Source organism: Eufriesea mexicana, unplaced genomic scaffold, assembly GCF_001483705.2.
Source record: "Eufriesea mexicana isolate 0111107269 unplaced genomic scaffold, ASM148370v2 scaffold107, whole genome shotgun sequence".
Lineage (NCBI taxonomy): Eukaryota > Metazoa > Arthropoda > Insecta > Hymenoptera > Apidae > Eufriesea > Eufriesea mexicana.
Window position 1 is genome coordinate 1343713 of NW_016908335.1, and position 27760 is coordinate 1371472.

A 27760-nucleotide genomic window follows, 5' to 3' on the forward strand; every position below is an offset into this window, starting at 1 on the left:
GCATAGCTGGCAATAACATAAAGGTATGATCAATATAAGTAATGCATGCTATCATCTCCAAATTATTGAATCTTTATAATATTATATTAATTTGCAGTCTATTGAACATTTGCACACAAACACTAAGTTGGAACATTTAGATTTATCTGAAAATAGCATTAGTCATATTTCAGATATATCTTATCTACGAAATTTAAAGGTAATACTACAATACTACTAAATTATATAATTTCATTAAAGTTTATATTTCTAATATATAATAATAATAATAATAATAATCTAATATATAATATATTTCTAATAATAAAGTTTATTTTCTTTAAATTGATATACAATAATAAGATATCATAGAATCTTTAACTTTAATTCTAATAAAATTAATGGTATTTTAGGAACTCTTTTTACATAACAATCGCATAATAACATTAAGGCAATGCGAACGCTATTTACCCTCATCTCTAGAAACATTTACATTGGCAAATAATAACATCACTGATTTGAATGAAATGTCACATCTAGCTAATTTAAAAAATGTAGTCAATTTTTCAATTGCTAATAACCCATGTGTCAGTATGACAGGTAACAGTATGTATCCTTTTTATAATTTTATAATTTAAGTTAATATTTTCACTTAGATTTTAGAAGTCAGTTAGTGGTACATTGCAGAAGTAATTTTATAAAACATTTTCTAATCACTCTTGATGTTATATAGAATTATTCTTTATCGATAAAATATGCTTGTAGAAAACTAGATATAAAATTGAAACATTCATACTAACTGTAGATTTACAGCTATAGCTTCTTAACAAATAGCTTATAGTGGTTTTGACTATCGACCTTTTGTTATCAATTGGTGTATGAGCTTGAAATCAATTGATGGCTATCCTGTTGATCCTATTGAAAGGTGGGTGTCTTTTTAGATACATTAGTTATTTCATATGTCATTTAATATATAGTCTGTTATTCAGTTTAAAGTATTAAAATTTACTTGATATGATGGCCACTCAGTTTAAAAGCAGAGTGGCTATATTCTCAGGGACGCGGTAGACAATTCCGTGTTGGCGAACATGCACTGCTTGCACAGTATTTAGCATCTGTTTGCCCACTTTCTGGTGAATCCCTAGAAAATGAAACTGACAGGAAGCTTAGGCTGATTTTGAGTAAAGCACAACATCATCAGCAACAATTAAATCAACAAAGTGATACTGGAAGTGTGCACAGCTTAAGTAGCGTCGGAATGAGTCCTTCTCCCGCTACTAGGCGTAGACTTAGTCATAACAGGACAGGTTCTCCTAGACGTGCCAGTGAGTTAATTAATCCTATATTTCGTTCATTATCGTTGCAAGTATAATAAAAACTTTTGTACAATTTTTCTTGTTATATTTATAAAACGTGGACTAGTAGTGATGTACACTTTCCAGTCGTCATGCATCTATATGTTCTAGTTATAATATGTTTTCTCTAGTTGCGCCAATGTTGACATACTATGAAGATAAATGCTTACAATCACCAAAATTTTATGAAGCAAAGTACTGTGTGTGCCATTCGCCTTGTAAAGGTATCCAAAGTCAAGATGAAAGTTAATCATACACGGTTATAACTGCATTATAACCATGTGTAAAAATCTTAGATAAATAACTTCTATTCTCTAAAAATATTAAGATTCAAGATTAAGTAACAACGAAAATATAATACTATACAATATGAACAAATTTTATCTTGGATTAATACACATGTTTATATCTTCTGTGCCTAGTATATAGTACGTTTTTAAGCGATTACGTTTTTAAGCTTATAGCGCAAATGACTTTGGAGAATGAAAAAACAGCAGTGTTGCAATAATGATGCTAATTAGAAAATTTGTTTAGCAAATTAGCATTTGACGATTTGGAAATATATTTCACATAGTTCACAATTTTTATACTGTTTATGTTTAGTCAAATATTATTTGCATGCTTCTGCTATTGAAGTTAGTCATAAAGAATTCAAATACAATTAAATATATGACAATATATAAAGTTCACTATCTATGTAAGTATAAGCTAGATGATATTTTACTAGGTTCATCAAGAAATTCATTACGAATAAGATCACCAGATAGAATGATATCCAGTTGTCACACTGATGCTATAGTATCTTCATGCCATACTTTATTAACTGAAGATCAGGAATCATTGATGACTCAAAGTTTGGACCCAAACATGCTTTGTGGTACTCTAAATAACAAAACAAATACTATTGTTTCACAAGATACAGAAGGTAAGTAATAAATGTCATTAATTTTCGTTTATTAATTAGATTTGGTTTGCAGAAACATCTAGCCCTCTACAAGCTGCAACAAAATTAGTACCAGTTCCAGAGTCTTTAATGAGTCCAGATTTTCGCCCACCGTCTGGTCTTTCCAGAGTTTTAGCAAAAACTCCACCAAGTAAATTAACATCACCATGTCAAATTACAATGCCAAGCAAACCTACTTCTGATGGAGATAGCAAAGCTATTCCTATAATAAATACAGTAAATCCAATGGCAAAAACAAATCTTACTTCTATAAAAGCAAATGCACTTGTAAAAAGTAATTCAGCATCAAATTGTGCTCTTGGAAAACCAAATATTGCTAAACCTATTATTACAAATACTAGTAATAAATGCCCCCATAGTGTGAAAATCAATAATTACGTTCAGAGCAAAACATTGCCAGCAAAACGAAATACAAAAAACTCACCAAATTTAGGCAGAAATGTACAAAGGCCAAAGAGTGCAAACGATAAAATTAAAAGTAGCGTTATTAAAAAAAATGGAGATGGTGATGCAGATAATGCTACCCAAAGTAGTGATGAAGATAGTGAAGTATGTCAAGCAAAATTAGATAGCATTCGACATAGAGCTATTCAAAGAAGACAGGAAGATAATAAAGGTAATTCTATTTTTTTCATTAAGTAAGTATACATATAGGATATTTTCAGAGCCTAATGATTTTACCTTCCTTAAAAATAGATCAAGATGAAGCTGAAAAAGCAGCAATATGTATTCAAAGAATGTGGAGAGGATATCATACTAGAAATCTTAACAAAAAAGCAACAACTATACTAAAGACTATTGAAATGATAAGAACAAACAAGTATATCCAGTATGGTTTTCATCTTCTCATTAAATAAATATAATATCTTTTTCAAAATATCATACAAATTTTTCATCTCTTAGGAAATTATCTACTGATATGGAAGCCACTAGAACTGCATTAGAAAGTGAACATAAACTACAATTATTACAAATGCAAGCAATTAATGCATTGTGGAAAAAGGTTGTTAGTTTACAACCTACTAATCGAGATTCTACAAACAGTGACAATGAAAATATTGCACAGAATGTAGATGTTGTAACTAATTTAGCACAAACATGTAATCTGTTGCATACTCAGGTAAAATATGAGTTTTATTTTTGTAATGGGCTTTAAAATATTAATAAGATTCCTATTTTTTTTTAAATATGATATGTGGTTAGGTTCAACAATTACAAGACTCTATGTCAGAAATAAAACGATGCATGTCGAATATGCAATCAAAATCCAATCTTATTGATAATGGTGTTGCAACTCAAACGGAAATATCAGCTGTTCATACTCCAGCAGGCGAAGAATATATGTTTCCTTATGCACGACCACATAGACCGCAGACATTACCGATTCATCAAACAATTCACGAAGGGAATGAGAATAAAAGTTTTGCATCTAATTTAATCGATAGTGTATTAAAAAAAGTCTCTCAGTCTACTGATACGACAGACGATGAAGTTAATACTGACATCTTAAACTCTAATGAGAATCCAGAATTACTGAATTCAAACGAACATCCTGACATGTTTAAAAGTTGTGAAGAGATTATAGAACCTGATTTTAAGGAACATGATACAAAAAACGAGTATGATGTAATCGAAAATGCTGTCATAAATGGTGAAGTTTGTGAAGAAACACTATGTAAAGAATTACACAATTTAATTGAAACAGAAATTACAACAGAAAATTGCACAAATTTGGAAAAGGAAAATAATTCAGAAGAAGTTGAAAGAGAATAATTTTAATTTGACAAGGCATACAAAAAACAATAACAAAAAGAATGAAGGTGCAAAGTTAAAAGCCTCAAATAACAATAATAAGAAACATATTTGAATTTCAATGATTAGTCTAATATATAAATAACAATAATACATTTTTGACAAAAGATACTCATTGTACATAAGTTGAGAGATTAGTCTTAATTATATCCAGGTAACAAAATTTAATGCTTTTAATTACATATGTCTCTCACATTTCAAAATCAGACTCATTAAATTAAAAAAAAATTATAAAATACATATAAAAGATACAATTTTAAAAAGCAATGTCATTATGTTAATTCATTATGTATTGTATATTGTGGCCATTGAAGCAATTTTGAAATTCTTCCGTCCACATATCTGGCTTTTGAAAAATTTTGCTCATGTATAAAGTGTGTATTAAGGATGTTATATGTTTCACAGAAAGCTTTGCTCCTTCTTTACCATCATAGAAATATTGTACAGGAGAAACGGTCATGAAGTTCAATGTTATACTTGTCAATTCTCAGATTGAAATATTTATAAGGACACAAAAGAGAATTTTGATATATGAGTACATTCCTCATAAAATAACGGAAAATTTTTAAGTTTTACTAAAAAAATGTCTTGAATAATGTTATTTAGAAAACTATTATTTTTATGTATTTATTTTCTTATTTATTTATTTATTTATTGAAGACTATAAACCTTAGAAAAAAATTATTATCACTTCAAAATATAAATAATAATGAAAACATTTTTAATCTAGTCACTGCAAAAACTCCTACATATAATTGCTGTAGATATTAACTAAAACTTGTTACATAGATATACAGTGTTATTAAAACAAATAAAATCTTTCAACGAAAATAAGTAATTGTTAAAAAATGTGAGTTTTTGTTTATAAGAAAAAGCGCTGTAATAATTTTTTTATGTGTGTATATTACTTGAGTTTTACTATTGAAAACATTTCATATAAAAATTTCAATACAATAAATCGCTACTGATATCACAATATCATTAAAATGAAAGAAACTATATGTGAGCTTCTACTAAAACTCTTAATACTTATTTTGTGACATACTTCTATAAGTGTGTCATATAAGGCACTTTAATGCTCAAAATTGTTAAGAATTTAACATAAATGTTAACTAAATAAGTCGTATACATTAAATAGATGTTTACAATAATATTTACTTTTATATAATTGACATGTGTATATTATCTATTCAGTACGTTTACTTTTTTACTCCTTGAAATTTTGTATTGGAATGCTTCACTTTAAATTATGACAAAAAATATGCAATCGCATTTGTAAAAGCAGAAATTACTATATAAAATACTTGATGTAATATAAACATGCTTCACATGTTCCTTTCATATTTACTAACTTTTAACAAAATGTATGCAAAATAATATATTTTTAACAGAACAATACTCACAATATTTTCAACATACATGATTGCAATATTGTTTTTGTTTTTCTCTGTGCACTTTACATAAACTGTTATTGAATAATGAAACTGCTTGAATCAAAATAAATATAAAAAAAATAATAAAAAGTATTTATTAGTATATTATTTTTAAATTTGATACTATTTTATACAAAAAAATTTTTAATAATTTCGATTAGCATAGAAGTATTTTATGTTTGTTAAAAATATTAACATTATATATAAAGATAAATTTACATAAATTATTTTTAATTTAAAATATATATAAAAAATTTTATATTTTCACAGTTTTTTATAAAATATTTTGTTTTTATTTAAACATTCTTTGACAAGAAGCTTTTTCAATAGCTAAATATGAATTCATAACTTTTTTAACTTTATCAATTTCTAGTAAAATATCCTTATTATTAGGAGATACTAATAATGCGTGTTTCAAATCTGCTAAACCTAAATCATATTCATTTAGTCCCATGTATGCCTGACTTCTACGAAATAATGCTTTACTGTTGTTTTTATTTAATTCTAAAACCTAAATATAAAATTATTATTAGATAGTAACTCAAAACATATACAATATACCATTTAATCTTACCTCTGAACAAAGCTTTAAAACTTCACGGTACTCTTTTTCTTTCAGTTTAACAGCTGCAAAATTAAGTAATATAGTCACTTTGGTATTCATTATTAGTTCACTAGAAGAATCTGGTGCATCCATAGTTTTAATCATCCACTTATAATAGCGTAATGCTTTTTTATATTTTCTTTCTGCATCTACATAATTTTTTTGTAAAAAATAATAATTTCCTGAATCCTTTATCTTTCGAATAACTTCTATCACATAGTTGCACTAAAAGTATCCATAAATGTTTATAAAAAAAGAAAACACTTTTGTAACAAATATATACCTATAACAGAAGTTCTTACATCAATTTCTTTAACTTCTGTGAAATAATCCCAATCTTCTGGCCATGGAGTAAACACATCTTCCGTATCATCACTCTCTTCCACACCCCAATTTTGATTTTGTTTCAATTCACCACAATCAATTATATATATTTTCTACAATAAAGGGTAATTATTACTAAACTAATCTAAATACAAAGAAAATTATATAAAGTACATACTAACCTTAACTGGTATATCTTTAATTGTCATAATTTGAGATACTTCTAATACTACTCCCATTCCTTTTAAAACCTTACCAAATACTACATTGATATTATCTAAATGTGTAGTGGCTGAAGTAGTAATTATAAACTGAGAGCTGTTGCTATTTGGATAACCCTTATTTACCATGCTTAATAATCCTCCTGATGAATGAGAAAGTTTAAAATTTTCATCCTCAAATTGTGTTCCATATATACTTTCTCCACTTGTTCCATCAAAATTTATTATATCTCCACCTTGGATCATAAACTGTGATAGCACTGAATCATAAAAAAACTTTCTCACTAACTATATTATATTTTCCAATATCTTTAGGAAACATTAATCGTTTTTGATATACCTTTATGAAATGTTGATCCCTTGTAATGTAACTTTTTACCATTAATACCAATACCTTTTTCTCCAGTACATAATGCACGAAAATTTTCTGCTGTTCGAGGTACAACATCTTTAAAAAGCTCTATCACAACTCTTCCAACTGTATCATAGTATCATATAAATTATTTTTAAATTTCTAATGAAATGAAATGTAAAAAAAGAACAATAATACATACACTGAAAGCTGAAATTTGACTTATATGCCTTCACAATTATAATTTCAGTACATTACCTTTTTCTGATTCAATTGTTATATCTAAAAACACGATTGGATTATTTCTACAGTCACTGTTTTGATTCCTTGATGAGTCTTCCATAGTTTATTTAATATATACCCATGCATGAAATAAAGTTTTAAATTCTTGTTTGTTCAATAACCCCAATACCACAAACGAACGATAACACAGAATTAACATCTTATGAGATATTACGTTTTACAAACTGAAATACCGACTGTAAAAACTAACAGTGATTTAGTTGCTTCTAATGAATTGAAATCAATAAAATTGTAACTAAATATGTGAAAGATAGTCTAACTTTGAATGTAAAAAATAAAAATCTGTATTAGAAAAAAAAAATTACTATTTAACATTGTGTAATACAAAATCTCCAACAAAAAGATATTATACATTTGTATAAAAAGGCTATTTGCATTCTCAGAACATTAGTTTTTAACATAATCTATTTAAAAGAACATTCTTACTTTTTTAAATATTACATGCGAGAAAAAGTAGAATTATAACTCTGCTCTATTTTAGGCTCCCAAAGTCCATACCATGTTAGATCTATTCTACACTTTGTCTGTGGTATTGTCCTGTTTGTTAATTTTTAATATTAGTCTTTTTCAATTTTAAATAATAAATATAGGAATCTCTCATTATAAAATAGTATTCTGATATCACGCAAAATTTTATAAAAAAAAAAAAATTATATAAATGTAGCGTCAAAAATATGGTGTCCCAAGGTCCCACCGAGATTTGAACTCGGATCGCTGGATTCAGAGTCCAGAGTGCTAACCATTACACCATAGGACCTTTCATGTCAATACCTTATTCATGTAATATATAGAGGAAGGAAATTTTTATATATAAAAAAATAATTAATCACATCTAACTATACTTAAATATCAATTATATTATGTATTTTTTATATTAGTATGTTTTATAACAATTTCAATTATCAAAACTAATATGAAAGTATATATTTACATAATTATGGATAAAAAAATATAAGACATATTAGCTTTTTATATTGTTGTAATAAGTATATAACAATGAAGTTTCTGACAGTATAACATATAATGTATATAGATTCGCAGTAATTTTTGTATACATTTATGTATGTGTACATATACACAGATATATATATACTCTATAAATTATAGTAATATACAACCAAGCAATTCAGATTATCAGTATATAGATCATATATAATCAAAATTCTAAAAGCTCGTATCTAGCACTAGCACAATAGTATTACACAATATCACTATTAGAACTTTTATACTTCAATACCTGTCTAAGAACAATGATTACATGCCTTCCCTTCCAAAATGAATTTTTTTTACTCAACTCCAATTTTATAAGAAACTTACATATGCTAGATTTACGAAGCAATTCGTATTTAAATGAACAATGAGTAAATTAACAATATTTCACATTAAAGCATTGTCCATACTATTTGAGCAATAAAAATTTACATTTTATTTTATCTATGTGACACTAATACATAAAATAGTGTGCAAAAATGATCTTATTTCTGTTTTCACCTTGCCTTATATATCTCATATATAAGCAAATTTGGCAAATAGTCTTAATAACTTCAATTTTTTTTCTAGTAAATAGAATAGTATGTAGCCAATATAAAGTAATATTTTTAAAGGGTGTAGATTATATATTGTACAAATACAACCCCAGATAGAAATGCTGTTTGTTCTAAAGCCAAGTTAGATAAACGTGCAGATTTAATGAGTTAATAAAAAAAGAGTAAGCGTTCCTGAGCACTTCCAGGTAATAGTCTCCAACCACGTTTAATGTTCACATATTGAACAAGAGCTCGTGCACAAATCAAAACTCCTAGAAAAATAAATGTAACATATATTAATAGTACAAGTATTTAAGATTAATGTCAATAACAAAGTACTAACCAAATCCCATTATCACCCACCATAGCCATGAATTTTCACGTGACGCAAGATCGGTGGAATGTTTAACAATTAATGTCCATTTTGTCAAAGATAAACCAAAGCCAGCTAATGCTCCATATCGAGATGCAATTGTGTGACAGAAACACAACAAAAATAGAAATCCAATCCAATTGAACAAAAATGCAACTATAAAAATATATTTATTTGTTAGAGTAGTACATGGTAAAATAATCAAATACATAACTTACCCAAAAATCCTATAAAGAACATAAAATCAGTGCCAAGTAAACCACTTTCTGGATCTCCCTCAGCTGCTTCAGTATCTATAGCCAGAATTGTTAAAGGCCTTGGTGGTGTTCTAATATTTTCAGGCTATAAAAGTTTTGTAAGTATAATTTTATAATATATATTTGTACAACATTTACTTAATTTTTAGAAACTATTAATTAGTAATAATTACATAATTCTGTAAAATTAATTACCATGTGGATTTGAGGACAAGGTTCCCCTTGTAATGTTTTTTCACGTTGAACTTCTTCATAACTAGGTAATTTTGTGGCTACTTCGTATGGTGGTGGAGCTGAAAAATCTGCCTTTGGAGGAGGGATTTCTTCTCCTTCAGTCTGCAATAATAATTTGCTTAATAATAACAATTTTCAACTATGTGATACAAATTTACATCATACCATTCGATTTTCAATTGAAGTTTGTGCTGCAGCTATATTCCCTGAATTAATTATGTCATTTTGCATAACTGGTAGAGACACAGTTAATGTAGGTATTTCATTTTGAGACGATGATTCTCCATTTGAATTACTGTTTGTTTGTGAGGGCTAAAATTATATTATAAACACTGTTTAATATTTAACATCAATAAAGAACTTCAAGTATTTGAACAAATCATATGATTCTTATGTTTTCAACACAAACAATATACATATTATCAATATTCAATGTTAAGGAAATTAAAATAATATAACAAAGTGAGAGTTGTTTTTATTTTATTTAATTTTTCATGTGAAGTTACTCTAAAGAAACAAACGACATTCGAACAATGTTTTTATCGATATTTGCACGTCAGTATTTGTGCATAGCTCATATTATAATACATAGGAACATTATTTTACGTACATAAAATATATTTATGAAATAAAAGACACTTTGGCAATTGGAGACAAATCGTAAATTGTTCATTAGTACCTTTAAAATATTGCACACGAAGAATATTTATTACGATCAGCATCATTTATGAAACATACCATATTGTAATGAATACTACTATCCATTCCGGGTGAAATTTATACGAAGCGCGAGTAAATTATTTTGGTTACGCAGAACAAATTAAAAATACTGTTTTTGTACGTAATGCTGCTTTCTAAGGCAGCAAAAGTTCTTACAATCGATAGCTGACAGCTGGCAGGGCTGTATCGCCGTGAACATAGATCTTCTTAAACTTTCACGTCTATCATTTCTGTTACCATTTTCAACCAATTAATGTTTTTCAGTTATTTATTAAAAAATATTTCTTTCATTAATATAAAATTTATATTTTCATTATTAAATAACAATTTACGTATTTATTTCAAACTTTAGGTAAAAGTTTAATAATTTTGAAATCACATTCTGATTGGTTGTTCACGCAATGACATTGAAAATAGGGTTGTAGGACGGTAATCTAACAAATCAGAATTTTTCTTGTTACCGGAAGTAAGTAATTACAAATTAATACTATTTTGATATTGTTATTTGTACAAAAAGTAATGTATTTGATTAAAATAATGAATAAATATATATTTATGCAGTTTATTTTGCAAAGTAAGCGAATAAATGAGAACGAGATATTCATTTGAATCAAGTGCGTTGGAGGGGGTATTTGGATCACGTCGTCATGCACAAAAAGTCGCTTGCCGATTGTGAGAAAAGTAAGGAGGTATTATTATGTCGGAGGTATTCAAACTGGGTGATCTTGTATGGTGTGTAATCATTACGTGTTAATCAATGAATGTTTGTAATAAAAATAGTGAAATGCAAATGGCAGTGATTATTAATCGATGTCTTTATGGATTTCAGGGCGAAGATGAAAGGATTTTCGCCTTGGCCAGGTCGGGTAAGTCTGAGTTAACTACTAACGGTTCTATGTTAACTACACTTTGCTTGGTTGTACGCGCCACGAAGTCAAACGCGATCATCACATTTGGCGGGAACATTTCGAGTGCCATTTAATTTTTCTCAACTGTATATCGTAGCATCGTAAATTGATATATTTTATTCAATATTAACGCTACCATTTCTCATCGTTACAATCTCCCGCCGCATACGACCTTCAAATTTAAATTGGCGCGCAGACTATGAAAATATAACCTAAATTATATTCTGCCATTTCATAACTTTAGCCACTATATTCATAGATAAACCAAAACTTACATGTTTACATTACGTACAATTAAGCAATTGTTGTTCAAATCATTTATTTTTTTATAAGAAAAAGGATTTTGATTTTGTCGTGAGATCAGTATTTATAAAATATTCGCGCGTTAATTATAATTTTCTTTATTTATAAATGAATTAAATCATACCATATATGATCATGAATTATATATTTATTTATAATAATTTATTTTTTATTTTTTATTTGCGTATTCTTCTCGAATAAAGTTTCAAGCTATTAAATTATTTGATTTTTATCTATATATAATATTATTTCAATCATTTAAATTAAAATTACTGATGCATTTAATATTTACTTATCTATATTAAAGTATTTCATTTGGTATTATAAATGTAGTATCATAAATAAACCCAATTGATCTATTAAATAAAAAGATTTAGTTTTTGTTTATGACTTCTTTTTGATTGATTTTAGTTTTCTATGAAATATGAAATATAATAATATGAATATATGAGTATCCTTAATATTCCTCTTTTCACAATATGATATTTTGCTTTTATTATTTAACATGGAGAATATGTAATTTTTATTATATATCTAATAATTTCTCCATGGCATCTTAAGGTGTCTAATCCTTCAAAGGACTTAAAGAAACCAACAAATACTAAGAAGGGGCCAGTTCAGTGTATTTTCTTCTTTGGAACAAATAATTAGTAAGTTTGGAAGAAGTTATTATTTTTTCATGTTTTATAATATCTTGATTTTTAAAACTTATAAAGGATATTTCTTATAGCGCATGGATAGAGGAATCTAATATAAAACCATATCTAGAATACAAAGATACTCTTGTAAAGTCTAGTAAATCTGGTGCATTTAAAGATGCAGTAGAAGCAATAGAGGAATTTATTGCTAATGGAGAGGTAAGTTATATAAATTAAATAAAAGTTATTTAATGCATTGACAATATATTGCCAATGATTGAAAAATCATATATTTTTTTAATATTTTGTACTCGTTATTTCTTATTATTTCTTAATACAATATATAATAAGAAATAGTAATATATAAAAAATTATTAAGTATAATGAAAATTATTAACTATAATAATGTTATTTGCTTTAGGTATTTGAAGATGGCTTAGATCCAGACTCCTTGTTCGACAGACTTAAAGAAGAAAGTATATCTGAGAAGAAGAATATTGTAAAAACACCTAAACCTCGTAAGGTTAGGTTTATATTATAGATTATAGTAAACAGTTTGGTTGAAACATACATTTTAATGGATTGGAATAATAGAACAAATTTAACAAATACTGTGATTAGTATCAATGTAAAATGTCATATTCCATAATTGGTATGTAACATAAAATATGACATAAAATTATTGGTTTAGGAAACACCAAAAACTAAAAGATTGGACTCTAGTGCAAGTGATGCTCGTCGTCCTGCCAAAAAACAGCGAAGAGAATCAAGTACAAGTAACAGTAATAGGGTTGGCAGCATTAGTCCAGCATTAAATCATTCAACACCACTCAGGAAATCAGGATCAACTCTTCTTAACAGGCCCGCAAATATTGCTAGACCTGTAAGTATATTTTATTTTACATATTAGTATTTCATATTATTAACATATACAAAAAGTATCTTTCTTGAAAAAATTTTTGCTTATGATATCGTTTGTCTATTATCAATATGAAAGAAAATTAAATAGTTTAATTTGAAGCAGTAAATTCAAAATATCTTGTGTTAAATATTTTTATCTGAACATTTACTAGGAACAGGAACTTACTCTTTTTTGGGTATTAAATTCCATCAACTTTTACCTATTCATGTAAATAAATAAACAACGACAACATTGTGCCTTTTTTATTTCCTTTCCATCAATATCAAATTAATATTATTTAATATAGATTATAAATATTCCACCCACATTTTTAAATTACAGAATAAGATTGTATCTCATTTTTATAAAATAGCATAGCTTTTAAAATATGTATGAATGAATTTTTATTGATAAACTATTGCAACTATATATCTATAAAGGAATATTAACGAGATTGCAAAATTTTACAAAAATGTACTGATGTCAACTGTTGATTTAATAGCATAAATTCATCCTTTCTGTCTTTATTAAATTTATTAAATTAATATTACATTTATTCCTACCTTCAATAAATTTAGTTCTTTTTTTAATTGAAAAATATAGTCATGGTCATTTATTTTTATTTTTGCAATTACCTTTGATGCGTTGTTTTTTAATTAAAGCAAAACTAAATTAATTGTTAATATGTTACTACTTAACACGACAGGTGACACCGCCTTTGGACGTGGAAACATTGTCACAAACGCTTAAAGAAAAAAACATCCTTCCATCAACCTTGAAATTTGGATTCCTTGGTTTGGGAATCATGGGAAGCGGCATCGTAAAAAACCTGATCAACAGTGGGCACAGCGTAATTGTGTGGAATCGGACACAGGAGAAGGTATGTACAATTCATTTACTTATGATGTAATGCAATGATATACGATGGTTACATGCAATTACAGTAATGTTGTTTCATTGTCACGAGTAATAATATTCTTTATAATTATAAAGGGAAGGTTACATTTCGTATATGATATTAAAATTAATGAATTTTATTTAAACATAACGAGCTGAGTATTAAAAGAGAAGCAATAAAAATAGTAAAAAGTTCGAATTAATTTCTACGAATTAAATTGTAGATATAGTCTGATAAAATTTTTTATTTCAAACTATGTTATGTTTCAATTGGTCACGTGACTGCATAATTTGGTTTGGGGAAAAATTTGAATTTATATTTTCGATAGAATATAGAAATTTGTTTGTACAACAAATTTTATATAAGCTGACACGACGGTCTTCGCTGTCAATTTTGTTGTTGCATTGTCAGCAAATATGATATTGCCGTGTTTAGTTCCTTCTGCAGTGTATCTTACCTTCAGTCAACGAATGTTAATGCTGCACGATACGCAGGATTTGAATTTTGTTCTCAGACGACATGCAGACATTCTTTTCCTTTTTTCCAACAAATTATTTTAATGATTTGGTGAAAATGAAAGATAGGGGAGCAAGAAAAAAAGATATTTTCATAAACAATCTCATTTATTGATCATGCTGCATGTTCAACTTATTTTTAAAACTACTTATCTTAAATTATAATTTAAAACAAATATTAAGGTAGTAACAGAAAACTAAATCATTTGTCAGGCAAAGAACGAAATGTCCTGTTAGGGACACATAGGTATTTGAATTGTAAAGTAATTCAATAATTCTGCCCTGACTATCGCATGATGCGCGATGGAAAAAGTAGGATATGTATTTATTGGAAAATGTTTTGCACGTTTTCCTTCATTTTGCAGTCATAAAATCCACGATATTAAATAACATACGCGTGCGTGCTCTCGCGCGCGCGCTCCCCACACACACATACATACGTACACACACGTACACACAAAATATGATTTGCAATTTTGTATTTAAGTGTAAAAAAAGAAAGAAACATAGGAACAAGAGTGGAAGTAACAATTTTCCTGCATCGATTAAATCAAGAAATTATTCTAATCTTTTCTAAAAGTATCGTAATATTATTTCTACAAAAATAAATATTTTCACAAATTTTTGTTAGCATTCGTAACCTGTGTTCAATAATAGGCTTAAAAAAATGTAGAAAAATACAAACTACCAAAAGCATTCGAAACATCACGAAGTCGTATTTTCGTTAGAGGAACTTTTGGTTATTGAGAAACTATACACAATTTGAATGTTCAATATAACAAAATATAGTGCACACGCGATTTACGTTATCTTTCATTTTGCTTCACATAATACGTAAGATCTTGGAACGAATGTTTTATGGTATTCCACAGCCTATTTTTGACGAGTGGTTGTGTTCCGATAAAGTACATCTGTGGCCACCTAATTTGTATACCTAATAGCCTTAATGAATGTTCAACGGTTAATAGCTAAACCTATAATCAGTTCCGTGAATCAATAGACATGACATATAGATCCCGACTGCATTATCGAAAATAAACATTTAAGGAACAGTGTGGCGGCACCTAATATAATTTTGCTTGGGCAACCCTTAAAAGCACGTGTAATTAAGTCTTCGTTATTTCGTATCGTGACATTTTACTTTAGAAAACGTTCAGACTTACAATTTTTACTGTATAGGAGTAACTTCTTTCATCTTCCGAGTTTGAAGATATATTCGAGCAATGGATAGTCTTATAGATCGCATGCGCTTAATAGATAATTATCCGAAGATAACAAGTGAAATTTTAAGACGATGTGCGTGGTATCGAAATTCTATGAAATTTTCTATAACGGTGTACTTTCCTCTCGAACAATTAACTGTGTACAGTTTTCGGCCAGGCTGTTGCGGAAAATAGCACTACCAAAATAGCAAAATAATGCGAGAAATGCCTTCTCAAAAATATATATATTCCGATTTGGAAAGATCGAAACTGTATATCTGTAACGTAAACTAGATTCCGTTAAGACCGGTTCCGCGATAACGAAAATTTCCAGATAACGAAGGTAATGAGCTATTCGGAGGTTACGATGACATATTTATTATCGTGTTACTAGGAGATTCGACTAACGCGATATTTGGATATGAAATGTCGAAATTAAAAATGCCTCCGCGCACGTGTATCGAAGTTCGTGGAGGACGATTAAAAATCGAATCGCGTGAGACACGTTACTATACCACCGCTAAGATTCATGTCGGCCACACCAATCACCTAATCCGTTTGCTTTCCTTCGTTCGTCACGAGACGCGACTTGAATCCGTTTTCCCGCAACGTCATTCACGGTAACGGTAGTTTGTTAGTCGCACGGTGCCCCGTATTTCGTGGCGCATGCTTTTTGTTGTATTTGTCGCGTTCCCGTATAAATTAAAATTACTGATGCATTTAATATTTACTTATCTATATTAAAGTATTTCATTTGGTATTATAAATGTAGTATCATAAATAAACCCAATTGATCTATTAAATAAAAAGATTTAGTTTTTGTTTATGACTTCTTTTTGATTGATTTTAGTTTTCTATGAAATATGAAATATAATAATATGAATATATGAGTATCCTTAATATTCCTCTTTTCACAATATGATATTTTGCTTTTATTATTTAACATGGAGAATATGTAATTTTTATTATATATCTAATAATTTCTCCATGGCATCTTAAGGTGTCTAATCCTTCAAAGGACTTAAAGAAACCAACAAATACTAAGAAGGGGCCAGTTCAGTGTATTTTCTTCTTTGGAACAAATAATTAGTAAGTTTGGAAGAAGTTATTATTTTTTCATGTTTTATAATATCTTGATTTTTAAAATTTAAAAAGGATATTTCTTATAGCGCATGGATAGAGGAATCTAATATAAAACCATATCTAGAATACAAAGATACTCTTGTAAAGTCTAGTAAATCTGGTGCATTTAAAGATGCAGTAGAAGCAATAGAGGAATTTATTGCTAATGGAGAGGTAAGTTATATAAATTAAATAAAAGTTATTTAATGCATTGACAATATATTGCCAATGATTGAAAAATCATATATTTTTTTAATATTTTGTACTCGTTATTTCTTATTATTTCTTAATACAATATATAATAAGAAATAGTAATATATAAAAAATTATTAAGTATAATGAAAATTATTAACTATAATAATGTTATTTGCTTTAGGTATTTGAAGATGGCTTAGATCCAGACTCCTTGTTCGACAGACTTAAAGAAGAAAGTATATCTGAGAAGAAGAATATTGTAAAAACACCTAAACCTCGTAAGGTTAGGTTTATATTATAGATTATAGTAAACAGTTTGGTTGAAACATACATTTTAATGGATTGGAATAATAGAACAAATTTAACAAATACTGTGATTAGTATCAATGTAAAATGTCATATTCCATAATTGGTATGTAACATAAAATATGACATAAAATTATTGGTTTAGGAAACACCAAAAACTAAAAGATTGGACTCTAGTGCAAGTGATGCTCGTCGTCCTGCCAAAAAACAGCGAAGAGAATCAAGTACAAGTAACAGTAATAGGGTTGGCAGCATTAGTCCAGCATTAAATCATTCAACACCACTCAGGAAATCAGGATCAACTCTTCTTAACAGGCCCGCAAATATTGCTAGACCTGTAAGTATATTTTATTTTACATATTAGTATTTCATATTATTAACATATACAAAAAGTATCTTTCTTGAAAAAATTTTTGCTTATGATATCGTTTGTCTATTATCAATATGAAAGAAAATTAAATAGTTTAATTTGAAGCAGTAAATTCAAAATATCTTGTGTTAAATATTTTTATCTGAACATTTACTAGGAACAGGAACTTACTCTTTTTTGGGTATTAAATTCCATCAACTTTTACCTATTCATGTAAATAAATAAACAACGACAACATTGTGCCTTTTTTATTTCCTTTCCATCAATATCAAATTAATATTATTTAATATAGATTATAAATATTCCACCCACATTTTTAAATTACAGAATAAGATTGTATCTCATTTTTATAAAATAGCATAGCTTTTAAAATATGTATGAATGAATTTTTATTGATAAACTATTGCAACTATATATCTATAAAGGAATATTAACGAGATTGCAAAATTTTACAAAAATGTACTGATGTCAACTGTTGATTTAATAGCATAAATTCATCCTTTCTGTCTTTATTAAATTTATTAAATTAATATTACATTTATTCCTACCTTCAATAAATTTAGTTCTTTTTTTAATTGAAAAATATAGTCATGGTCATTTATTTTTATTTTTGCAATTACCTTTGATGCGTTGTTTTTTAATTAAAGCAAAACTAAATTAATTGTTAATATGTTACTACTTAACACGACAGGTGACACCGCCTTTGGACGTGGAAACATTGTCACAAACGCTTAAAGAAAAAAACATCCTTCCATCAACCTTGAAATTTGGATTCCTTGGTTTGGGAATCATGGGAAGCGGCATCGTAAAAAACCTGATCAACAGTGGGCACAGCGTAATTGTGTGGAATCGGACACAGGAGAAGGTATGTACAATTCATTTACTTATGATGTAATGCAATGATATACGATGGTTACATGCAATTACAGTAATGTTGTTTCATTGTCACGAGTAATAATATTCTTTATAATTATAAAGGGAAGGTTACATTTCGTATATGATATTAAAATTAATGAATTTTATTTAAACATAACGAGCTGAGTATTAAAAGAGAAGCAATAAAAATAGTAAAAAGTTCGAATTAATTTCTACGAATTAAATTGTAGATATAGTCTGATAAAATTTTTTATTTCAAACTATGTTATGTTTCAATTGGTCACGTGACTGCATAATTTGGTTTGGGGAAAAATTTGAATTTATATTTTCGATAGAATATAGAAATTTGTTTGTACAACAAATTTTATATAAGCTGACACGACGGTCTTCGCTGTCAATTTTGTTGTTGCATTGTCAGCAAATATGATATTGCCGTGTTTAGTTCCTTCTGCAGTGTATCTTACCTTCAGTCAACGAATGTTAATGCTGCACGATACGCAGGATTTGAATTTTGTTCTCAGACGACATGCAGACATTCTTTTCCTTTTTTCCAACAAATTATTTTAATGATTTGGTGAAAATGAAAGATAGGGGAGCAAGAAAAAAAGATATTTTCATAAACAATCTCATTTATTGATCATGCTGCATGTTCAACTTATTTTTAAAACTACTTATCTTAAATTATAATTTAAAACAAATATTAAGGTAGTAACAGAAAACTAAATCATTTGTCAGGCAAAGAACGAAATGTCCTGTTAGGGACACATAGGTATTTGAATTGTAAAGTAATTCAATAATTCTGCCCTGACTATCGCATGATGCGCGATGGAAAAAGTAGGATATGTATTTATTGGAAAATGTTTTGCACGTTTTCCTTCATTTTGCAGTCATAAAATCCACGATATTAAATAACATACGCGTGCGTGCTCTCGCGCGCGCGCTCCCCACACACACATACATACGTACACACACGTACACACAAAATATGATTTGCAATTTTGTATTTAAGTGTAAAAAAAGAAAGAAACATAGGAACAAGAGTGGAAGTAACAATTTTCCTGCATCGATTAAATCAAGAAATTATTCTAATCTTTTCTAAAAGTATCGTAATATTATTTCTACAAAAATAAATATTTTCACAAATTTTTGTTAGCATTCGTAACCTGTGTTCAATAATAGGCTTAAAAAAATGTAGAAAAATACAAACTACCAAAAGCATTCGAAACATCACGAAGTCGTATTTTCGTTAGAGGAACTTTTGGTTATTGAGAAACTATACACAATTTGAATGTTCAATATAACAAAATATAGTGCACACGCGATTTACGTTATCTTTCATTTTGCTTCACATAATACGTAAGATCTTGGAACGAATGTTTTATGGTATTCCACAGCCTATTTTTGACGAGTGGTTGTGTTCCGATAAAGTACATCTGTGGCCACCTAATTTGTATACCTAATAGCCTTAATGAATGTTCAACGGTTAATAGCTAAACCTATAATCAGTTCCGTGAATCAATAGACATGACATATAGATCCCGACTGCATTATCGAAAATAAACATTTAAGGAACAGTGTGGCGGCACCTAATATAATTTTGCTTGGGCAACCCTTAAAAGCACGTGTAATTAAGTCTTCGTTATTTCGTATCGTGACATTTTACTTTAGAAAACGTTCAGACTTACAATTTTTACTGTATAGGAGTAACTTCTTTCATCTTCCGAGTTTGAAGATATATTCGAGCAATGGATAGTCTTATAGATCGCATGCGCTTAATAGATAATTATCCGAAGATAACAAGTGAAATTTTAAGACGATGTGCGTGGTATCGAAATTCTATGAAATTTTCTATAACGGTGTACTTTCCTCTCGAACAATTAACTGTGTACAGTTTTCGGCCAGGCTGTTGCGGAAAATAGCACTACCAAAATAGCAAAATAATGCGAGAAATGCCTTCTCAAAAATATATATATTCCGATTTGGAAAGATCGAAACTGTATATCTGTAACGTAAACTAGATTCCGTTAAGACCGGTTCCGCGATAACGAAAATTTCCAGATAACGAAGGTAATGAGCTATTCGGAGGTTACGATGACATATTTATTATCGTGTTACTAGGAGATTCGACTAACGCGATATTTGGATATGAAATGTCGAAATTAAAAATGCCTCCGCGCACGTGTATCGAAGTTCGTGGAGGACGATTAAAAATCGAATCGCGTGAGACACGTTACTATACCACCGCTAAGATTCATGTCGGCCACACCAATCACCTAATCCGTTTGCTTTCCTTCGTTCGTCACGAGACGCGACTTGAATCCGTTTTCCCGCAACGTCATTCACGGTAACGGTAGTTTGTTAGTCGCACGGTGCCCCGTATTTCGTGGCGCATGCTTTTTGTTGTATTTGTCGCGTTCCCGTTTTCGAGGGATGATAAAATTTTATCTCTTTGAAGTCGCTGAAGCGATCCAAAAATAACGGCGAAGCTCCGCTACTGCATGCGTTAGCTAGCTCTCTTGCTCGTTTCGACGGCCATGCAACGTGTGTGGTGGGGGTAGCCGCGAGGGTCGCTTCAGCGGGAAGAAGAGGGGGAAAGATTTGAAAAGAAAGAAAATCGGGAACTCCCGCGTTTAACGTATTAACACGAACTGCAATGTCCACTGGGGCCAAGAAGCGGAACTGCGCGCGCTACATTTTCTGCGGATTAATTCTATAGTATACATAAAGTACTACGCGTACATTCGATTAGTTGTTCAGTTATCGAACACGATTAATTACGGGAATGTTATTTCGAAAGAAAATACGCGTTTGAAGAATAGAACTGAACATTAGTCCGTGAGTATTTTAACATCATTTTAGCTCGCAATTCTATTTTTAGTTTTCTCGTAACAATTTTATTATGAATTTTAGAGAAAGGTTTAACGGATCGAATAGCGCGTGGTATTAACTAGTTCAACTGCATTAGCCATCACGTTTAGTCTAAACCAACGATTCTTGATTGTTTTTCGATCAAACGGTACAGCGGCAAATGGCGCAACGCTTGAGAACCACTTCCCAGGACGGAAAATAGTGGCAAATTTATGACTACTGTTTATAGCAATGCCTCTGGAAGGGCCGATCTACGATTAGATCTGTTCGCTTGAATTTATTGCGAAATACAACTTAATATAAGTTCAATCGAAATTTAGAAAATAATCAGGCTGACCTTGAAGTTTCTATCTAATGGAGATGGAAAAATTCAATTGCAATTTTCCCTTTTGAATTAAATGAATTTTTATTCTAAAATTATTTTTATATCTTTAACGATATAAGAAATAATTTGATGTATACATTTCAATCAGATGTATCGTGGGATAATAATCATTCATGATGTTCCATAGCATGCGTTTACGCTACGAAAAGGAGATGATCGTTTGCGACTGAAAAAATAATTTTTCACAACTTTCAAACATTTTGATCTTTTTTATAATTGTATTTCTTTCCTTTAGTCACACAGATAGGATATTACGAGATCGAAAAGGATAATGTGTCAATAAACTATCCTCCAAAATGGATAAAGGAGATTATCTGTAGAAGTTTCTCCAACTAGAATGAAACGTTGTGAAATGTTGTAGCTCATAGAACATGCATTATCTAATAAGCTCATTTAAATGTTGTCTCAATGACGAGACTCTAGACATGTTCGTATTTTTCTTCCGCGATCGAAACCGTTTTAATCTTGCACATAGAAAAGCTCATGAGAAAAAACGAATAACCTGATGTCAAAGACTATAGGCCATTCGAGCTATGCGTTAATAAATTACGCAGCTTTTATCATACTTTTGTGATTATGATCATCGTGATTGGAATATTTTTCTATTTAACATCTGTGCTTTTTGAAGTATCTTTTTGCACACGCCATTCTAATTTACCCGAACGATCAAATATTTCAAACGAATTTGCAAGGTTTCCCTTTCTCTTTTATAATTAAAATTACACTAACTTTAAAACATATTCGGTATAATGCAGCCAAATATTTTCATTCCCATTTACATCTGAATTTAAAGCAGGGAGACGCGGTAGACGAAGCTGATAATAGAGAGATAAGAACGTAATATTTAAGAAAAGGCTATTTCCGTTATAGATCACCGATAGAATTTTTATATGTGTCTTACATCAATTGGATGATAGTAACAGGAATTTAACAGAAGTTCAAATAGTTCGATGCGGTGAAAAAATATTTAGAAATATCACTTATTATCTTCTTTGATGTGTCGAAAGTGTTTTCGGAACGGGTGGATATAACAGTGTTATGATGATTAAGTACTTTTTTTTTTTTTTTTTTTTTTTTTTTTTTTTTTTTTTTTTTTTTTTTTTTTCGTCAGAATAATTTTTCTTTTTTTAATAATTGTATATTTCTATACTTTGGACACCTTGTATTTTACTGAACAGAAAACAGTTTAAAAGAGAACGTCCGAAGATTAGAAAATGAGGAGAGAAGTAACATTTGTCCGGATATCCGGATACTTGGATTTTCTTAAGTCGAAAGTGAAAAGAAAGAAAGGAAAGAAGAGTAATCTAAACGGAACAAACTACGTATATCGGTTTCGTCGGACTTCGATCAATGGATAACTCATCAACGACGCGTATGCCGATCGCGAGTTCAGTCTTTCATAAAAATTGTGGTCACTCGTCTCCACAAACTGATAAAATCGCATACACTCTTATTTACAGCAGGATAAAGTGAGTCGAACATTTTCTTCTAAATCGTTGACCTTCGGGAAAAATTGACAATTAGGCGAAAATTATTACATGACCCGTTACATACGCGTCAGTACTGTCTCTTCCTTCTTTTTCTTTTTTTTTCTCGTTTTTTTTTTTTTTTTTATTATTATTATTTTTTCGTTTCTACTTTTAGTTGAAATTGGCTTACGGCAGAATTGGCAGTAACACTATGACATCTTGCATTTCTTTCCAGCGTTTTCTTCATCTAAAAATCGTCGATCGTTATCGTTGATGGTGGGCGGTGATAACATCAATGATAAAAAGCACAAAGTTTAAGGGCGGACAGGTTGCAAGGTCATCGACCGAATCACAGAAAAGTCCTTGGAAGCTGTCCGCGACTTTTTTTTTTTTTTCTTTTCTATGTTCTCCTTAAACAACACTCTCACACACGCACAATCAGTAGCTTGATCGATGTCGACAAAGGACATTCTGAGCCTTGGTACACGTAGGCGTTCTTCTCTTATCGTTCATAGAGGTATATCTTTTGTTATGGAGCATTTTCAAGGAGGAAAAGAAATTAAGAAAAAAAAAAGTATTAAAAAAGGAAAATTGGATTTGAAGAAGTCCCACGATAGAGAAATATACCACCGTTCGTTCTTGCGAATGGATTCTCACTTACCGATGTAGAGGCACTTCTATATATTTTTCTCACATAATGATCCAGTGGCAGTACATTCTCGTCTTAATTGTAATCTTGCTATATAAAGAAAGGTTAGTACCTTTTTACAACACTTGTCGTCAAAATTGTCTAAAGTTTGGTTTCACGCGGTAGGTCAGGCAAACTGGAGCTGGGTGCAAGGAGACCGAAACTCTCTGGCATTTCTTTAGGCTCTTTGGCTAAGATTTCGGTGCTGAAGCCTTTGAAAACTGGCTTGACATGGTCTGCGTCTTTGTACACCGAAGATGAGCTCCCATCTTCATCGATACTGTGCAGGATTATCGAATGCGGCGATATCATCGACAATGGGTCCAATCCAATCGGTGGACTCATGTCCTCGATATAATTTATATGGATACCCTCCATTATATTTCCATGGGGACTAGCAGACGAAAGTTCCGTTGGTGTGTAATACTCGCTGTTGACGTCTTCCATGCTCACGCCATTCGCCAAGTCGTCGATTTTTGCCTTGAAGTAAGTATCCACGTGGATAGATCCATCTTCTTTTGGATCGAATATCATGGAATCGCTTTTCCCGCAAGAACCGCTTCGGCAATTATCGAAATAGAAATTCGGCAAATTTTCCAGTACTTTGTTCAGTGTCTGCTGTTGGTACTTGTAACTCTCGCGTAGTCGTAGGACCTGGTGAGCGCTGAACTTTCTTATCTTGTTACGTTGGAAGACATAATTTTCTCGCACCCAATTGAGCTGACTGGTGGAATAATCTCGTACTTTCCTCACCTGTTTCGAGATCAGAAAAACAACGTTGTGAAACATTTGTGCATCACGTATGAGCAGTATTTAACTTTCGCTTTCACGTAGGTTCTCGAGGTTCGCGATAACTACTTTAATAAATTGTAAATTTGTTTTAGGACGAATTTTAATCGCGTTACATAAGTAAGACGCAAAGAAGATGGTGGTATCGAACGATTCTACGTTAAGCAATAAGTTTGCTGAGGTATTTTATTACCTGATCATAATACTGATCTCTGAGAGCCGTGAGGTGGCTCGTTCCGTAATCCCTGATGTCTTTAATGTGTCTCATTTGACCTTCGTAACTGTCGCGAATCCATTCTACTTGCTGGGCGCAATTCTCCTTTATTCTGTGTACTTGTTGGGTGTAATTCTCGCGTAGTCTCTCGAGTTGTTGACTCTTGTATTGCTCGATATTATCCAACATTTGGTAGATCTGCTTTGCCCTAGGAGTGGAACCTACGTGTCTACAGCACAAACAGCAGTTTAGACAGCCGCATCTGAAACAAGAGAAGACGAACGATTTTATATACGGCGAGGAAGAAATCGCATGATCCACAGGAATAATAATTTCACACGAGTCGTAGTTACATCGCATTCAGCAACGAGTAAATGAAATCTTCGAACGAGGCAGGTGAACAAAGTATCGACCTGCGTGCTAATGAACCCGGTACAAACGATGTACGTGATTTAGTTTTAAAGGCACGACGATTGCGTATCGATCGATGATTATAGTGGACACTGAATTGCAACTAGAGAGAGAGAGAGAGAGAGAGAGAGAGATAGAGAAAGGAATACTTACTTGACCAAGACATAACGAAGCAGTTGCAGGAAGCGCGTAAAAAGAAGAAAGGCCGTTGCGCTGGCAGCGCCTACCAAGATGCTGATGATCTTGATTTTGTGTAATGTTATTGGATTCATCTGCAAACTAACATAGGTAGTGGTATTGGCAATCGGATTGACCGCGAAACACTTGTATTGTCCAACATCCTGCCTGAGCAACGTCGAAATGTACAAAGATCCATTCTCGAGGATGCGTATGCGACCATCGTCAACGAACGGTACACTTTGTTCCCATCCGTGTACGGGAGGATGTTCGACAAAAGCGTCGGGAAAAGCTGGATCTGGATTCCAATGCAGTACCTGAAGTGTCGGCGTAACCCATGTTAACGATGGCGTAGGATTGCCGTTGAATTCGCATTCGAGTAGCACGGAGTTTAATAACAGATACTGTTGCGTGGGCGTAGCATATGCCAATTTCGGCGGTGTGCATTTCAAGTAACGGAGAGTCTGAAGGATATCGGCGGTACCGTCGATCCCGTCGCCGCACTGGAACCCGCTTTGGAAAGCGGTTCGTAGGTGCTCTTTACTTTCGGCCCATTTCACAAACCAGAACATGCGACAATCGCAGGCCCATGGGTTGCCTTGCAGCTGCAACTCGTTCAAAAACGACAGCTGCGCCACGTTTGCCGGAAGGAAGGTCAGATTGCTATCGTGTAGATCGATTTTCCGAAGTGCCGGGGTACGATCCAGAGTATTCCGGGAGATCTCGCGTAACGGGCTGTTATTCATTTCCAGTGTCTCTAGCTTGTCCAGTCCCTTTAGATCGTCGTTACGGAGGACCTCCAGTTTCGTGCCGGAAAGTAACAGAGTGTGTAGCTTCTTCACCGGTTGCCATACGTCTTTTGGAAGCACCTTGATCGGTAGATTCTTCACGCTGAGCCATCTTAGATTCGACAGGTGTTGGAACGTGGTGCTCGTCAAGCGGGTGATAGGATTTCTGGAAAGATCGAGACGCTGCAACGACACGAGATCGGCAAAGAGACCGCGCGGGATCGTATCGATCTCGTTATCGGACAGCTCCAGAATCTTCAAGTGATTCAAACCGGAAAACAAACGGGATGGAAGTTTAGTGAGCCTGTTGGAGGACAGGCCGAGCTCCTGGAGATGATTGTTGGGCCTGAAACTGTGATCCGGCAAGGACACCAACAGATTACCGGAAAGGTCCAAGTGTGTTAGCGACTTGGACGAAGCGAATGCTTGATAGGGAAGTATCGAGAGTCGATTGCGCGACAAGCAGATCTCTTCGAGCTGGTCCAAACCTTGGAACAACGCTCGTGAGAGTAGAGTCAACCGGTTCCCGGTGAGGTTCAGGTACTGAAGTTGGTGCAACGGATGGAAGACGTCCGACGGTAATTCCGTCAGCCTATTGTCACCTAGATCGAGGTGTTCGAGGAACGTTGTCGCGAGGAATACGCCAGATTCTATCCTTTCGATCCCGCTCGAAGTCCATTCGAGACTCTTGAGCCGAGTGGCAGTTTCGAGAGCGGAAACGGGTATGGTAGCGGCTATGACGTTTCTCAGCACGACATCGGTGGTTTGCCTGGATAAACCGAGTCCGAGGAAGCTTCGTTCCTGACAGAATAAGCCCTTTCCGTTGTCCAGGCACTCGCAACCCGTGGCACATTCTACACGCGAGGTCGATGACGTTTTTTCCGCAAATAACGTTGACAGACCCTGCGATGTGAGATCCTGTGTACCCGTAACTTGCACCGTAATCAGAAGAACGATTAACCACCACCACGAGTCCCACGTGAAAACCCGCTTCCTCATTCCTATGACCTGTAATGTGACGATTTCCACGCATACAACCAAGAATTCCCATGTCCTGATGTATCTTCGCGAAATCCAAGATTGATCGATCGATATTCTTCCTTAAAATTCGCTTCAATTTTACGTTATTCTCTAGTCAAGAAATAACGGACACTTTCGATTAGCGTTTTAGCTTATCAACGAGAGGAAGCGTGCTAACGGAAAGAGACGTATTGTCATTGCGGCACGCAAGTACACTTGATTTCGCGAAAAAGACACGAAACGTATTTATTATTATATTA

The 27760-nt window shown here is 31.6% G+C and overlaps 5 protein-coding genes and 1 non-coding gene across 8 annotated transcripts in view; 2 read left to right on the forward strand and 4 right to left on the reverse strand.

The window, feature by feature from the left end:
- Window positions 1-4082, forward strand: part of Cep97 (centrosomal protein 97kDa) — a 6183-nt gene extending 2101 nt beyond the window's left edge. The window contains exons 5-13 of the mRNA XM_017910885.1: window positions 393-589; window positions 821-904; window positions 1009-1304; window positions 1466-1558; window positions 2062-2259; window positions 2312-2914; window positions 2995-3127; window positions 3202-3418; window positions 3502-4082. Of these exons, the coding sequence (XP_017766374.1) occupies window positions 393-589; window positions 821-904; window positions 1009-1304; window positions 1466-1558; window positions 2062-2259; window positions 2312-2914; window positions 2995-3127; window positions 3202-3418; window positions 3502-4071 (2391 nt within the window). The 3' untranslated portion in view covers window positions 4072-4082. The remainder of the gene's footprint in view (window positions 1-392; window positions 590-820; window positions 905-1008; window positions 1305-1465; window positions 1559-2061; window positions 2260-2311; window positions 2915-2994; window positions 3128-3201; window positions 3419-3501) is intronic.
- Window positions 4083-5835: 1753 nt separating this feature from the next.
- Window positions 5836-7387, reverse strand: Cyp40 (Cyclophilin 40). Its single transcript, XM_017910882.1, has 6 exons — window positions 7303-7387; window positions 7033-7170; window positions 6654-6952; window positions 6450-6584; window positions 6118-6372; window positions 5836-6054 (listed from the first exon to the last, which is right to left on the reverse strand). Exons 1-6 carry the CDS (start codon window positions 7385-7387, stop codon window positions 5836-5838), a joined length of 1131 nt encoding a protein of 376 aa, XP_017766371.1.
- A 645-nt stretch (window positions 7388-8032) lies between these two features.
- TRNAQ-CUG (transfer RNA glutamine (anticodon CUG)) lies at window positions 8033-8104 on the reverse strand. Its single transcript has one exon. It is a non-coding gene; the product is annotated as a tRNA-Gln (tRNA).
- Window positions 8105-8930: 826 nt separating this feature from the next.
- Ndfip (Nedd4 family interacting protein) lies at window positions 8931-10648 on the reverse strand. Of its 2 annotated transcripts, none has more exons than XM_017910897.1 (6): window positions 10476-10648; window positions 9903-10049; window positions 9699-9839; window positions 9465-9588; window positions 9217-9402; window positions 8931-9145 (listed from the first exon to the last, which is right to left on the reverse strand). In XM_017910897.1, the coding sequence occupies exons 1-6, from the start codon at window positions 10500-10502 to the stop codon at window positions 9042-9044; spliced, it is 729 nt and encodes a 242-aa protein (XP_017766386.1). In that variant the 5' UTR covers window positions 10503-10648; the 3' UTR covers window positions 8931-9041. The 2 variants fall into 2 exon arrangements, with proteins under 2 accessions (XP_017766386.1, XP_017766387.1); XM_017910898.1 differs by having other exon boundaries at window positions 9015-9145; window positions 9237-9402.
- Window positions 10649-11115: 467 nt separating this feature from the next.
- The window catches only part of Ndf (Nucleosome-destabilizing factor), a 30331-nt gene continuing 13686 nt past the window's right edge, over window positions 11116-27760 (forward strand). Inside the window, exons 1-12 of the mRNA XM_017910858.1 lie at window positions 11116-11189; window positions 11287-11323; window positions 12230-12318; window positions 12399-12525; window positions 12728-12829; window positions 12998-13189; window positions 13914-14087; window positions 16805-16911; window positions 16992-17118; window positions 17321-17422; window positions 17591-17782; window positions 18507-18680. Of these exons, the coding sequence (XP_017766347.1) occupies window positions 11155-11189; window positions 11287-11323; window positions 12230-12318; window positions 12399-12525; window positions 12728-12829; window positions 12998-13189; window positions 13914-14087; window positions 16805-16911; window positions 16992-17118; window positions 17321-17422; window positions 17591-17782; window positions 18507-18680 (1458 nt within the window). The 5' untranslated portion in view covers window positions 11116-11154. The remainder of the gene's footprint in view (window positions 11190-11286; window positions 11324-12229; window positions 12319-12398; window positions 12526-12727; window positions 12830-12997; window positions 13190-13913; window positions 14088-16804; window positions 16912-16991; window positions 17119-17320; window positions 17423-17590; window positions 17783-18506; window positions 18681-27760) is intronic.
- Window positions 23041-27760, reverse strand: part of LOC108555332 (leucine-rich repeat and immunoglobulin-like domain-containing nogo receptor-interacting protein 2) — a 5475-nt gene continuing 755 nt past the window's right edge. Inside the window, exons 2-5 of one of the 2 annotated variants that reach the window (XM_017910915.1) lie at window positions 26010-27488; window positions 25669-25787; window positions 25084-25366; window positions 23041-24854 (exon numbers count right to left, since the gene is read on the reverse strand). In XM_017910915.1, coding sequence (XP_017766404.1) covers window positions 24204-24854; window positions 25084-25366; window positions 25669-25787; window positions 26010-27479 — 2523 coding nt within the window. In that variant the 5' untranslated portion in view covers window positions 27480-27488 and the 3' untranslated portion in view covers window positions 23041-24203. Of the gene's footprint in view, window positions 24855-25083; window positions 25367-25668; window positions 27489-27760 lie in introns of both variants that reach the window. The other variant, XM_017910914.1, reaches the window with a different exon arrangement.

Coding starts and splice junctions, on each gene's coding strand:
- Cyp40 (XM_017910882.1), bottom strand. CDS start 7,387: ATGGAAGACTCATCAAGGAATCAAAACAGTGACTGTAGAAATAATCCA. Junction 7,171..7,302: donor AACAATTGAATCAGAAAAAG/GTAATGTACTGA, acceptor ACTATGATACAG/TTGGAAGAGTTGTGATAGAG. Junction 6,373..6,449: donor CAGAAGTTAAAGAAATTGAT/GTAAGAACTTCT, acceptor GGATACTTTTAG/TGCAACTATGTGATAGAAGT.
- Ndfip (XM_017910897.1), bottom strand. CDS start 10,502: ATGGATAGTAGTATTCATTACAATATG. Junction 10,050..10,475: donor GTAGTATTCATTACAATATG/GTATGTTTCATA, acceptor ATATAATTTTAG/CCCTCACAAACAAACAGTAA. Junction 9,840..9,902: donor CTTCAATTGAAAATCGAATG/GTATGATGTAAA, acceptor TTATTATTGCAG/ACTGAAGGAGAAGAAATCCC.